Source organism: Chiloscyllium punctatum, chromosome 8 (assembly GCF_047496795.1).
Source record: "Chiloscyllium punctatum isolate Juve2018m chromosome 8, sChiPun1.3, whole genome shotgun sequence".
NCBI classification, from domain to species: domain Eukaryota; kingdom Metazoa; phylum Chordata; class Chondrichthyes; order Orectolobiformes; family Hemiscylliidae; genus Chiloscyllium; species Chiloscyllium punctatum.
Genome location: NC_092746.1, coordinates 77,810,277 through 77,825,763, shown reverse-complemented (window position 1 = coordinate 77,825,763; position 15,487 = coordinate 77,810,277). Strand labels below are relative to the sequence as shown.

Here is a 15,487-nt window from a genome sequence, read left to right as displayed (position 1 = left end):
AGCAGCTTCCACTGTCCTAGCGTTTCACAACTCCACAACGTGAACTCATTACTCAATTCATTATTTTAGAAGTGGCCTCAAACTCACCCACTGCTCCCTTCAGGGACCAAAGTTTTGACGAATGCAAGGAAGAAATTTGTAAGAAACCCTGTCTCGTTAAATGGGAATTTAAGCTTATTATATAACAGAGACTCCAGATGGAACCTTCTCAGGCCCCAAACAATGTAAGCAAGTAAGTTGGGAGAATCACATGAGATTGGTAGTGAAGAGTTGCCAGCCTTCAAGAGTAAAGAAATCCTATTTTTCAAATAAGTGTTGAACAAAGAGACATATTTTACATTACTGAACAGCAAGAGGCCTGTTTGCATGTATAAGCAACTTGACTGTCACATTAACTCACATCACTGATCTGCAGTTTTCCATTACCCATCTTGCTGGATAGAAATTGGATAGTGACAAATCCAAATCTGAAGGTCAGAGGATACCCTGGTGACTCCCGCTCACCACTTGCTCATCCAGCCTTCCAGTCACCAATATCTCAGTGGGTATGACTGCACACATACCCCCTCATTCTGCAGGACCTCCAGGTCCCTGTCAGCAAAGAGAGGTAGTAATTGCCCTCTGTCTGATACATCCTGAACAAATAAAACAACAAATGTAGGGCAGCTGTGGCCTGCCAGTTCTTGACTGGTTGCACAGCTCAGCTTTAAAGATGCCACTGGGCCCAGGAATCCAGGGGGATCCTGGCAGAGACCAGTGCTTCCAAGTTGGATAAAGGGATCAGTGGAGCACCATAGGGGCAATGATGTAAAAGTAGTGCGGCAAGTTTGGAAGATAGCACAAGAAAACACTCCAAGGCTTGCAGAGAGAATCCATCCAGGAAACTTGCTAAAATGGGCTCTTGACCAATATTTGAGTTTCCATAAAACAGAATGACTTAAGAGCTGCTCTCTATTGCTCTGCTATTAATGCTCAATCTCAGGTTTTTGTTTCCTATATGGAGAAGAAGGTAAAATGTTATCCTTCTGATGGAATCTTCTGGGTGAAATAAAATTATATTTATTAAAAGGGAGCCTGTTTTTAATTCATCTCATTAGCAATTACATGGGATACCGGTTGTGAAAATAAATAATTTGCAAACATGGATAACATTAGGATTTTAAAATGTAAACCAAAAAAAACACAATTTTTTTTTAAATGAAGAAAATTTTACTTAAGAACAAATGAAAATTCTTTATTTTAGATGGATCATAATTTCCTGTAATGACCTGTATGAGTCCTACAGATCTGTCTTTCTGCTCCTTCACTGTAGCCTGGCACCATATTTTCTAATAAATCTCTATGTTATAATGTTCCATGTTTCTAATGTTTTACAAGGAATAGCTCACTGTTGCAAGGACATACCCAAGGTCAGCCATGAAGCTGGCAAGATTGGTGCAAATGAGAATTTATAGCAATAATGCAATTGCATGTAGCTTAAGTTATTAAATCTAGCCAATCAACTATGAAGGATACTCTTCTAATTCAACCGTCTTTAAGTTTGACCATCCAAACAAAAGAAAAGCCTTCAAGAATTTACTTCTGCTCTTCATTTCTGAGAGCCACTGAGATGTTATAAATGAATAAGGTCACTTCTGTATTTGGTTTCTGCAAAAGGTGTATTGAAGAGCCACAAACAGCCCTGAATGTGAACTATATGTCACCAGGTAATATGGGACGGCAGTGACACAACACTACTAAGACTGCAAACATTCGAGTTAAACCTGAAGAAGGAACTGGCATCACACCAATCAGAACCCTACTATATTAGGCTATTTTAGACTAGTTTGTAGAGTCTATTATAAGTGCTATAAGCTACTAAACATGGGTTTGCAGAGTCTTTAGTCCAAAAAGAACTGTATTAAGAAATAGGCAATCTTGTCACCATAATAAGGATCAAGTTTAGTATACTGGAGGCAATCATTTTATTTCAGACGTACTGTCAAATAATTTCAATTAGTTCTCAGCAATGCTGTGCAGTTTCTATTATATCTAAATAATAAATATTTGATCATACTATTTTCCATATTGCCACATTATTAACAGAATTTTAAAAATTTTAAATCCTGTCAGTTCTGTACTGTTTACAGTGAAGAAAGCAACAGCAGGCCTCAGTATAGAATAGTGAATGAATGGGGCATAAGCAGGTTACTAGGCAGCCATTCCATGTGACAGCTAGTGATCATCCACAGACTCACAATCAGCAGTGTGTTACAGTACATGCATCACTGTATCAGAATCTACACAGTTAATACGCAGCACATGGGAGAAAGGACATGACTAAGCGATTTGCATGTTTCTAGTTATGGAATACGGCTTCTGAATAAAGACACAAAATATAAAATTAATCTAATTTATTAATACTGCATTGAAAATATATAATGGTTGTAATCCTAGCTATTAAAGAGCCTAAGATAGAGGTTAATTGTTCCATCTCTAACTGGGTAGCATGTGATGTTTAGCACACTGCATGAATTTAAGACCATTTAAAAACCTTTTCTTGTAATTCCAGGCTCAACCCAAATAGGAAAACTGAAGTGCAAAGTTCTACTAAATCTTTTCTTCTGTTCAAGATTTAAAATTTGTTACTTTATTTGCCTCATAGCCTTAAATGAGTTATAAGAATCCATGATAGGGTAAATTGTGAGTCATCTATTGGAAGGGTCATAGCTAGCTGCTATCATTCAGTTTCTTCTTATCTTTCAGCTAGCTTTGAAAATGTTCACAAGTGATTCCTGATACTGATGCTCACACTCCTTGTGGGAGGTCTAAGTACATAAACAGTCCACCAGATCTCCAGTAATATCCAGACTACAGGATATTAATGTAAATTTGTTAAGTGACATCTTTTTCTGACTTGCTTAGGGTGTCCCGTCTGATGATTTTATGCTAATTTTATATTTAATACGCTTCCATCATATAATTTTAAGTACTGTATATGGATAAGCAAGTGTATTAAAATATGATACAAAGTTAATTTATGTGCAGTGGCCCAGGAGATGGAAAATTGACCCAATAATTCAGTTGGTTCAAACTGAGTATCTATTTTGCAAATTAACTGATTACACAATATGTTTCTGGCTTGCCATTGTGGCTGTGTCAATACTTCGTTGCAAAAGAAGTATTGACTTTATCATTATAAATGTGCTCAGTCACAATTTGTTTTGACAGGACAGTGGAAAGGCTGTCCATTCTTCCCTCAAGGGAGTTGTACACCCCTCCACTGAAGGTACCCATGGCAACATGTTCCAATCTTTTGACCCATCTGAGTGAAAATACTTATGCAAGAAGGGCCCGAATGGGCCCAAACCAGCCCTCTGCTTGTTCCACATTTTCTTTTCCTGCTCTTGAACAAGGTAGCTGCATATTGGATTGTGTAAAATAGCATCGAATTTGGAACATAGAGTTTTCTTCAACATATTGATTTGATTAATGCATCAGCACTGTACATGGACTTCTTGTCTTTATTATTTGGACATGATTGAATAATTCCTTTTTCAATTATGCTCCAAATGCACTGAGCTCCATCGGCTAATTAATATGAATCCAATTCTGATAGTAAAGAACTTAACAGCTACTACTCAGTACTCTGCTCACTTAAAAAGATTAAAAATTAAGTTTAAAACATTTCCACGGCATTGTATGGTTTTCACAATGACTGGAAAGTTTGAAAATACAAAGTGATATAACCAATCGGTCTTCATTTTGAACAAAGTGCAGTGCGTTTTTCATGAAAAAGGGGGCATGATCTGTTCCTCTCCGTAGTTGTGTTTATAATTATCTCTCACAGATTTAACCAAGTAATCAGGGGATGGAGTGTCTGGGATATTAAATTCAACGACACCAATTCTCCTGTACCAAGGATCTAACAAGCCTTTGGGTTATTGCATTACGCTCTGCATGTTCTCTCTCAGCATGGACTGAAAAATATACAAATGAAATTCAGTCAAAATGTTTCTCCAGCCCAGATGCTCCTCCTTTAAGGTGTGCTGTATGTAGCGTAACACAGAAGCATTAGATGAGATCCAAAGGATGCTTTTCTTTGAGACACAATCCAAATATCTTACAGGGTAGCAATGTGACTAAGAAATCAAAGAACAAAACCATTCTATGCCATAAACATGGAGAAATATGAATCCTGAATTAAAATAATTATTACTAACAATAAACTGAATGCATATACAAGAAGTCAGCTGAAGAGTAGAGTGATTCAAAACAAGCTTAGCAGGTAGCTGGTATTTGCATAATTTCACCGACAGTTTGAAATCAAGAACATTTGTTGAAAAATCTGCAGTGAAAATATGTAAACCCACTAGAGTTTGGTATGTAGAGTTGTGCACTCACCCTTCACCCATGTTCCTGTTGCATTGCCTGATGGCACATTATGCACATCATTGCAGCGTAAGAGCAGAATTTTATTGCAGATGTAATTGTCCAACAGGATATCGTGTACAGTGAAAATGACATTATCAGAGCAGTGGGTAGAACAATGTGGATACTAAAGTGCTGTATGATCTGTTGGAAATACCAATTTCTGTATTGCTAGTGGCAATCCTGTTAACTCACTGAGTAATTTTTATTAATGGAAAAAAAATAATGGTGGTGCTGGAGGAAGCATGCACTACGGCAATTCTACATAGGGGACCTCAGCACTGGATGCAAACAGGAGCTGCAATTGCACATGAAGCTGGACAGTTATCAGAGGCAGCAAATGAACAAGGGCCACTTCCACCTGCAGTAGCTTGTACTTTTATACAAGGCAGCAGGTCCAGTCATAATGTGCTGCAACAGCTCTGGAAATAAATACATTTTAAAAAAATACAATGATTTCAGAAATACCTAAAGTACGGTCCTTCAGTGTTTTTATTCACATCTTCTACCCACTTAGCTACATTATATTCTCTTTTGTACCATGGGTTTAAATACCTGCAGAAAGCATTGGTGGGCACAAAGAAAATGGAAGAGGAAGAAGAAAAGAAATCTGAGATCATAGCAAAGCTTAGCAAAGAGCTTCTTTCTTCACCAAAATACAAGTGAATGTGCCACATACTTCACTATGGATCTTCTCAGAAAACTGCAATGCAGACAAATGTCACAATCCAAGCTACATCAAAGCGTGCCCAGTTCACTTAACAATGACATGGGGCCAGCTTTTCAAGTTATATTTAAATTAAATTCCAGTCTTGAATACGACAATTATTTGTGGCATTTTGCACATCATACATGATAGCATAAATTCATTGCAGAATGTATTCATTCTGTTTAATTTGCTGATTTGTTTTAACAATAGGATATTTTAAATTTTACTTTCAGTTGCAAAGAAAATGACCTCAGAGAACTGTGCCGAGGCTGGTGTTACTCTATTGAAGGAAAACCTTGGAACAATAAATTAAGAACAATCAAAACTTCAAATAATTGTGGAATATTATATCACTTCATTTTCTGTATAAGCTGGTGAACATCACTAATAGCCTCTTAAATCTGAGATTACCTCTGTTAAAGACTACAGCACAATCCTCTTGCTTTACAACTAGCAAGGATACAGAATAAGCAGTCTTCCAGCGTTTTGCCAACCTCACAAGATAGCTGCACTATTCTGCACTTTTCCCAGTGGCTGCAAAATTCAAGTAGCACAAGCTCCTTGAACATGTTGCATTCTGTGGCTAGAAAACAGATATTTTTTCATGTATTAGTAGACATGGTGCATCCAATCAAGTATCTGCCCCTGTCGCATTACCAAAATGGGTCTTATCAAAGTCACAAATGATGTCCTATGTAACTTCTTAAAAAATTCCTTCATGGGACATTGGAGTCACTGGCTAGACAAGCATTTATACCTTATCTCTGAATGCCCTTGAGAAGGTGCTGGTGAGCCACTTGTCTTAAACATTGCAGTTCATGGTGAGTAGATACACCATGGAACTGTTAGGAAGGAAGTTACAGGATTTTTACACTGTCATACTAAGTGAACAGCGAGATTGTTCCAAATCAGGACATGGTCTTACTCGGAAGGGAACCTGGAGCTTGTGGTACCCTATGTATCTGTTTCCCTTGTTCTGTCTGGTGGTAGAAGCTATGAGTTTGGAAGATGCTCTTGTACTGTCAGCACGGAAACAGACCTTTTGGTCCAACTCGTCCCTGCTGAACATATTCCCAAACTAAACTAGTCTCACCCATCTACTCCTGCCCCATAAATCTTTCCTATTCATGTACTCATCCAAGTGTCTTTTAAATGTTGCGATTGTACCCACAAAAGAGTCTTGCTGAGTTGTTGCAGTGAACCGTATTGATGGTCTCCACAGCTGGTGCTGGAGAGAATGACTGTTTCAGATGATGAGCAAATTACTGCAGATGCTGGAATCTATACTGAAAACAAAAAAATAAATGCTGGAGATCACAGCCAGTCAGGCAGCACTTGTGGAGAGAAAGCAAGGTAATGTTTTGAGTCTGGATGACCCTTCATTAGAGCTGATGTGAAGTGTGTGTGTGTGTGTGTGTGTGTGTGTTGTGGGGGGGGTGGGGGGGGGCGGTGAGGTTGGAGTGTTGGGGGATACAGGATGTTGATTCAGATGAAGTGATTGGAATGTGCGAATGGTAGAACAATGGTGTGTTCTACTGCTAGACTGGACAGAACAGACACTCCCACTGAGGTGGGGGGAGGGGAGAGGGGAATTACAGTGAAGACAACCAGTAAAACTAAGGAAGGGATGGAATGGGAGTGAGTTTAGAATCTGAAGCTGTTGAACTCAAAATCAAGTCCGGAAGTTGTAAAGTGCCTAGTCTGAAGATGAGGATGTTTTTCCCCCAGGTTGTGCTGTGATTGGCTGGAATATTGCAGCATGCTGAAGACAGATAAGTGGCCATGTGAGCAGGATGCTGTGTTAAAATGACCAGCTACTGGAAAGCCAGGATCATGCTTGAGCACGGACCGGAGGTGTTCCGCAAAATGGTCACCCAGTCTGCATTTGGTTTCTCCAATGTACAACAAACCGCATTGGGTGCAGCAAATATAATACACAAGATTGGAGGAGGTAGAGGTGAAATGCTGCTTCACCTGGAAAGACTGTTTAGGCCCTTGGATGATGAGCAGGGAGGAGGTGAAGGGACAGGTGTTGCACCTTCTGTGGTTACATGGGAAGGTACTGTGGGAGGGGGGAGAGTTACTGATGATCAAGGAATGGACTAGGGTGTCCCAGAGGGAATGATCCTGTGAAATGCAGACAGGGAGTGAGGGGAAGACGTGCTTGGTGGTGGCATTCTGTTGGAGTGAGGTCACCCTCCCCAACCCAGCGCTTGCCGTGTTTCCACCAACTTTCTGGGCTCAATATTAAGTTCAACACTTTCAGATTGTGAACCCATTCCCTCCCTTTCTTTTAGCTTTCCTGGTTGTATTCTCTGTCAGCATGTCCTCTCTTGCCTCCCCTCCGCTGTCTGTTTTCTCAGTTTGGCAGTTAGACGCACCATTGTTTTGCCATTCTCACATTCTGATCACTGAATCGGAACTATCCACATCATTTCTCCCCCAAACCTTCCCCCACCTTCCCAATACAGCCATAAATGCTGCCCCCTCCACGCTTCACTTCAGCTCTGATGAAGCGTCATCTAGACTTGAAACGTTAGCTTGTTCTCTCTCCAAGGATGCTGCCTGATCTGCTGTAATCGGCAGCACATTTTTATTTTCAGTTTAAGATGGTGAGTTGAGCTTCTTGAGAGTTGTTAGAGTTGCACTCCTCCAGGCAATTGAAGAAAGTTGTTAAAGAGATAAATCTCCTTCCTCAATCTTATTGACATATTTGTAGTCTTTGACAGGGTTGATCAGCGGTTTCCTGCAACACATCTGCACTGTCAGCCACTGGAGTAGGACTGCACTCACCTGCTGCAACTTTCAAGTTTCAAATGGTAGCCAGTGAGTATCTGCATGCCAGTGTTTCCTATTCAATTACCCTTTTCACTGGTCCCCAAGGATTCTCCTTGGTCACCTCCTAAATTTCACATCCACATGCTATCCCTCAACAACATCATCTACTGATAATACCCACTCCTACATCATGACACCATCTCGACTGACTCCTTTGCTGTCTCTGAATTATCAGACTACTTACCTGACATCTTGGCAAGACATAACTGGTGCAATGCCAAAGGGATCAATGCAGAGGCATCAACTATATCCCATCTATATCAGTGACTTGGTTAAAGGAACTGAATGTACAGTTGTTAAATTTACAGATGGTACTCTAATAGGTGGGTGATTACATTGTGAAGAGGATATTAGGAGCCTGCAGATGTATATAGATGGGTTAAACAAAAATATGGTAGATGGAGTATAAAGTGGCAAAATGTGAACTCCACACTGGCAAGAATAGAAAAGTGGTATATTATTTAACTGGAGAAAGAATGAAAAACTGAGCTGCAGAGACACCTCAGAGTCTTGCTACCTGAATCACAAAATGTTAATATGCAGATACAGGAAGTGATTAGGAAAGCAAATGGAATTTTGTCTATTAATACAAGAGAACGGGAATAAAACAGTGAGATATTTTAATTATTTTAATTATAAAAGCGTGGGTGAGACCACACTTAGAGTACTTTATACAGTTTTGATTGCCTTTTTAAGTATATAATGGTTGACAAGCAGTTCAGAGAAGGTTTGTTTGATGCATTTCTGAGATGAATGGATTCATTTAGAGGACTACACATGTAGGGCTGGAGAATGGGACCAGCTGCATAGCTCCTTCTGAAGCTGACACACACATGATGGGCCAAATGGCCTCCTTCTCTCATGTAAAATTCTATGATACTGTCTTTTGAGGAAAGTTTAGACATCTTCATGGTGAAGCACAAGGATCGGTGCTGGGCCCTCTACTTTTCATCATTTTATATAAATGATTTGGATGTGAGCATGAGGTATAGTTAGTAAGTTTGCAGATGACACCAAAATTGAAGGTGTAGTGGACAGCGAAGAAGGTTACCTCAGATTACAAAGGGATTTTGATCAGATGGGCCAATGGACTGAGAAGTGGCAGAAGGAGCTTAATTCAGATAAGTGCGAGGTGCTGCATTTGGGAAAGCAAATCTTAGCAAAATTGTAAGGTCCTAGGGAGTGTTGCTGAACAACGAGACTTTGGGGTGCAGGTTCATAGCTCCTTGAAAGTGGAGTCGCAGGTAGATAGGATAGTGAAAAAGGTGTTTGGTATGCTTTCCTTTATTGGTCAGTATTGAGTACAGGAGTTGTGAGGTCATGTTGCGGCTGTACAGGACATTGATTAGGCCACTGTTGGAATATTGTGTGTAATTCTGGTCTCCTTCCTATCAGAAAGATGTTGCGAAACTTGAAACGGTTCAGAAAAGACTTACAAGGATGCTGCCAGGTTTGGAAGATTTGAGTTATAGGGAGAGGCTGCACAGGCTAGGACTATTTTCCCTGGAGCATCGGAGGCTCAGAGGTGACCTTATAGAGGTTTATAAAATTATGAGGTGAATGGGTAGGGTAAATAGACAAAGTATTTTCTTGGGGGTGGGGGAGTCCAGAACTAGAGGGCATAGGTTTAGGGTGAGAGGGAAAAGATATAAAAGTGACCTAGGGGCAACTTTTTCATGCAGAGGGTGGTATGTGTATGGAATGAGCTGCCAGAGGAAGTGGTGGAGGCTGGTACAATTGCAACATTCAAAAAGCATCTGGATGGGTATATGAATAAGAAGGGTTTGGAGGGACTTGGGCCAGGTGCTGGCAGGTGGGACTAGATTGGTTTGGGATATCTGGTCGGCATGGACGGGTTGGATCGAAGGGTCTGTTTCCATGTTGTACATCTCTATGACTCTATGAATTCACTGGAGCTTAGAAGAATTGGAAGATCTTCTAGAATCATATCTGATCCTGAAGGCACTTGGCAGGGTGAATGCTGAAAGAACATTTTTTCTTCTGGGAGAGAGGTTATCTAGGAGACATTGTTTACAACTAAGGCATCTCACATAAGGCATTAATTCAGAGATTAGGAGAATCCTTTTCTCTCAGAGTATGAAAGTCTGTGGAGTTAACTTCACCAGAGAACAGTGGAGGCAGGGTCATTGAATATTTTAAAGGTGGAATTAGATAGATTATTGACTAATAAGGGACTCAAAGCATATTGAAAGTAGGCAAGAAAGTGGACTCACTTACTGAATGGTGGAATAGCTTGAAGAGTGGACAGGAATTGAGGAAACAGGAAGTGAGTTACTTGATGTACTCACCACTAAATTCCTAACCTATAGCCTGCTGTAATTCACATGTTGACATGTTCCCCTCTGTTTTTCGAAGTTCATCTGTGCTGCAGTGTGTGGTGGCTCGTTGGAGTAGTGTTCTGATACAGCTTTGTTTGTGTGTGTTGGGATGGTTGCTGGTGTAGTTAAGTATTTGGTCAGTGTTTGTCGGTTTTCTGTATATGCAGGTTTGTAGTTCTCCGTTGTCCTTTCTTTCTACTGTGATGTCCAGGAATGCGAGTTTGTTGTCAGTTTCTTCCTCCTTGGTGAACTTTATGCCTGTGAGGGTGTTGTTGATGATGTTAAATGTTTCTTCTATCTTATTTCGTTTTGTGATGACAAAGGTGTCGAAAAACAGAGAAGAACCACCTATACGACGTATTCATGAAGAACGGATAATCAAATAACACAGTGCACAGATTCCTCAAGAACAAACCACGACAAGCAGACAAAACACAGCCAGAAACCCTAACCACCTTACCATATATCAAAGAAGTTTCAGAAATGACAGCCAGACTACTAAGACCCTTCGGAATCCTAGTAGCACACAAACCCACCAACACTCTCAAACAAAAACTAACAAACTTAAAAGACGGAGTACAACCCATGGACAAAACCAACATCATCTATAAAATTCCATGCAAGGATTGCCACAAACACTACATAGGACAAACAGGAAGAAAGTTAGCCACCAGGATACACGAACACCAGCTAGCCAGAAAAAGACATGACCCCCTCTCCCTCATAGCCCTAAACACGGATGAAAAAAACCATTTCGACTGGGACAACACATCTATCCTGGGACAGGCTAAGCAAAGACATGCCAGAGAATTCCTAGAGGCCTGGCACTCCAACCACAACACCATAAACAAACACATAGATCTAGATGCCATCTATCAACCCCTCAGAAAACGAACAGGAAATGACATCACCACAAACCCCAGGAACCCCATCCAGGACAAACATATAAATAGAAAGCAGGAGACAACAGCTTCGCTTCACTTGGAAGTCGCCACTGATGATGTTACCTAGCCAGGTAATGAAACGTCTGGATATCAAACCTACAGCTCAGCGAGCAAACCTACACCCTATGCCATTGTCTTCATTCTGTGTTGCAAACTCCACCTTCCTAGCTACTGAGGTTAAATAAGATCGTTTACAACCTTGATGCCATACCTACCCATTAAGATGAGTTACTTACCATTTATCTGGACCATCACAAAAACTACTTCATTTCAATACCACAACATTACCTCATCATAATGATGAAAGTTTTATTTATGCCAAGGTTTCCTTCACTGTTATATTCTTCATTAACTTGAAGTCATCCAAATCACTGCTGCTCCTGTCTTTACTTTCACCAAGCACCATTGACCATTAGGCCAGTTCTCACTGGTGTATATTAACTCTACTTAGTTCTGTAGAAGTCAGATTAAACTCAAAATATCAACTCCGCTTCTCTCTCCACTGATACTACCCCGCCTGCCAAGATTTTTCAGCAATTTCTATGTTCGTTTCCAGCACCCACAGTTGATTACTTATATTAGAATGTTAGCCCTCTGTTGAACAATACCTTGATTTTAAAATGTTCATATTTGTTTTTATATTTCTCCACGATCTTGGCCTTCCTTTCTCCATAAATGCCTCCACCTTCACAATACTTTTTCATCTGGGTAGGATGGACTGCACCTCAGGGTTCTGAAGGAGATGACTGAGGAGATTGTGGAGGAATTGATGGTGATCTTTCAGGAATCACTGAATCAGAGGGGGTCTCAGAGGATTGGAAAATGGCTCATGTAACACCCCTATTTAAGAAGGGAGGGAGACCATGGTAGAGGATATTATAGATCAGTTAGCCTGACCATGGGGATCGGTAAGATTTTAGAGTCCATTATTTAGGATGAGACTGAGCAGTAGATTTTGTAGAATCCCTACAGTGTGGCAGTATCAGTGGAAGCAGAGTGTGGAAGCATGCCATTCGACCCAACGACTCCACCCCCACCCCCTACCCTGTTACACTGCATTTCCCATGCCTAATGCATCTAGCCTGCATTTAGCACAGCCAATTTACCTAACCTGCACAGATTTGGACTGTGGGAGGAAACGGGAACACACCCACGCATATGCTAGGAGAATGTGCAAACTTCACACAGACAATCACCCGAAATCTGGGATCGAACCCAGGTCCCTGGCACTACGAAGCTGCAGTGCTAATCACTGAGCCACCATGCCTATACCTTTGCTCCTATATCTTCCAGTCTATGACCTTTGTATCTGCATTCTTTTAATTCTTGAATCTTGAGAGCCTTCAATTTTAATTGTTCCAGCATTGAGGTGTATGCTTTCAGTTACCAAGACCATAAGCTCGAGAATTTTTATTTTAAACATTGTTGACTCTCCACCCCTCTTCTCTCATTTAAAACACTCCTTAAAAACTGCATCATTGATCAATGTTTTGATCATCTGCCCTTGTATCCTCGTATGAGGCTCATTTCAAATTTTGCTGAATAATGTCTGTGAAGCAAGTTGGCATGTTGTATAATATTAGAAGTACTGTGTAAGTAACAGTGGTTGTTATTGGTTTAATATACTGACCAATTTACAAAATTATTAGTTGCTACTATTTACCAAGATTATTTCTTGGATTGTCAATACAGATATGATTGATATGTCGCATTACCCATTTTACAATGTATGAAATTAGTGTGCAAAACTCCATGTTGCCAACTATTGTCCGAGTGCAAAATAGCAAGACAAAAGCAAATATTTATGGTAATGTAATTACTTTAGTGAAATAATAATGAAATGCTGCTCATAAGTAACAGTGAGTTCTGGTGTCACAAATGGTCTTTCAAACCAAAATACTGGTCCAGATGTTGGATTGCACATGCTATGGTGTGAGATCTAGGTAAAGAGTTTGTTGCAAGTGGAAATAGACTTGCAGAAGGATGACATCAAACTGGCTTACTGGTTTTAGACCAATGGGAAGCCTTGATGGAGGCTTAGAGAGACAATAAGGAGGAGGGCAAACATGGGCCATTTAGTTCCACATTCAGGCAGGTAAAATAACTTTTAATGTAAATTTGGGTCTGTTTATAAATGTTGGTTTGACTATTGGATACCCAAAAAACTGGTATAGGACACTTGGCACAAACTGATGATTAGTCTGGAACCATGAGCATATAAAGTTTTCATACAGCTGTCACTCCTGGTTTGCAACAGCAAAAGATCAAATGCAATTTTCTGGCAGGGTATCCTAACCAGTGCAATTCCAAAAAACCAGCACTCAAATTTTGCTGTGCTTTGGAAATAACTACTAAATACAGAATCAAATACATTGCATTATGAAACATCAACCTCATTTGCAGTCTGTTAGAGATTTCAACATCAAGCATACTTGGCTCATGCTGAAAAAACAGTTCAGATGAAAGCTATTGTAATGTACGCATCATTTTACCATTACTTGAATTGCAAAAGTACATCAAAAGTAAGCAGTATTACAAAACATACTATAATAAACGTTAACTGAGATTAAAGCTTCTTACTCCGAAGCAGTGCTTTAAGACAATAATATCCATAGCTGAAAAATAATTCCTTTCAAATATTTGGCAGTCTAATAAGATTGTGGAACTGTTAATTTTCAACTCTGAAAGGATTATTTAGCTAATTAATGAAGATCTGAAGCATTGAACAGTTTGATAAAAGTTTAATAACATAATTATTAATTGAGAATGCATCTCCAGTGACAGTGTTCTCCACACATCATGGACCAAGTCCCAGTGAGACCTGATGGTCTGATGAATCTATCCAACAAATATTAAATTACCTATTGGTCATTGATTTTCACAACAAATAAATGAAATTAAACACATTCACACGTTAATGAAAACCTTCCACATTATAAAACAGATCAAAACTTTATCCAGTACATCTGTTCTCAAAGAATTTTGTACATTATTTGCGTACGTGCAGATTTTAAAGTTACGCCCAAAGTGGGGTTTGGAAGTAAAACAGTGCTGAGAGAGGAAAAGAGCAGTCCTGAGCTACACCCTGGTCCTATCCTTCGGGTGGGTGCTTGTTTGAGCCTGCAGTGTCAATGCTAGTTGCTGGAGTGCCTGCAATGTCAGCCTGTGCCTCCATAGTGCTCTGCTGGTGTATTGAAGAGGTGCCATGGTAGTTGGGAAGCAAGGGCAGGAGTTGTCAAATGTTGGATGTCAATGTCAGTGGATGAGGGTTGCATCCAGCTAGTGCCCATGAATTGTGCCTTCCGATACAGTTTTGATGTACAGAACAAAGGAATAAGGAATCACTCAGCCCCATGGCTCTTCAAACTTGTTCTGCCATTCGATAAAATCACGGCTGATTTTAACCTCAGATGTACGTTCCTGCATATCCTTGAAAGTCTTTCAACTCTGAAAGTACTTTTGCAATCAAGAATTGTGTTACCTCTACCTTAAAAACTTTTAAAGATTCTGCATCCACTGCCTTCTCAGGAAGGGAACTCCAAAGACTCACAACCCTCTGAGAGAAAGATTGTTTATTCAATTCTCTTTTAAATAAGCCTCCCCTTACTTTTAAGCTGTGATTTCTAATTCTAGATTCAAACATAAGTGGAGGTCCTTCAGAGCAAGTAGCCAGCTCTGAAATTGCTAAATACCTGCTCTGATTTTCATGGCATGTTTTCTTTTGCTGCATTGGGTAAGATAGGAAGCTGAATATTATTGAGGCAAATTGAGCCTTTCATAACTTGAGTATTTATCAAGTAATAATCCCTCTTAATTGGAAATTTGTCTCTGCCTAGTGAAAATCTCACCTCACCACTTGCCAGAAGTATTGCTCCTGACGTCTCCCATGGGGAACCTTATTGAATGCCTTACTGAAGTTCATGTAGATCACGTCGAGATTTCCTGCCTAAATGTTCCTTTGCAAACACCACCGACCCCTTTAAGACCTACTGCCAATCCCCTGTGTTTTTTTTCATTATTGCACATTATTTTTATACAAACCATCATCCAATGCCCTCTTGAATCCTCAATTGAAATTGCCTTTACCACACTTCCAGGTAATGCATTCCATACCCAGTAGTTTCTAATATCACCTTTATTTCTTTTAGAAATCACTTTAGACCTATGCCCTCTCATTTGTTTCACATTTATAAGTGGTAACAGTTTCTCTCAACCTACTCTATCCAGCCCGCTTGTACACATGGTTA

General features: G+C 40.0%; 1 protein-coding gene across 5 annotated transcripts in view; it reads right to left on the bottom strand.

Moving 5' to 3' along the window:
* Positions 1-15,487, bottom strand: part of adam22 (ADAM metallopeptidase domain 22) — a 391,455-nt gene that overhangs the window by 8,160 nt on the left and 367,808 nt on the right. The window contains exons 30-31 of one of the 5 annotated variants that reach the window (XM_072575862.1): positions 4,879-4,965; positions 4,384-4,410 (exon numbers count right to left, since the gene is read on the bottom strand). The exons of 3 other annotated variants lie outside the window; for them this stretch is intronic. In XM_072575862.1, coding sequence (XP_072431963.1) covers positions 4,384-4,410; positions 4,879-4,965 — 114 coding nt within the window. The remainder of the gene's footprint in view (positions 1-4,383; positions 4,411-4,878; positions 4,966-15,487) is intronic. One more of the 5 variants, XM_072575864.1, reaches the window with a different exon arrangement.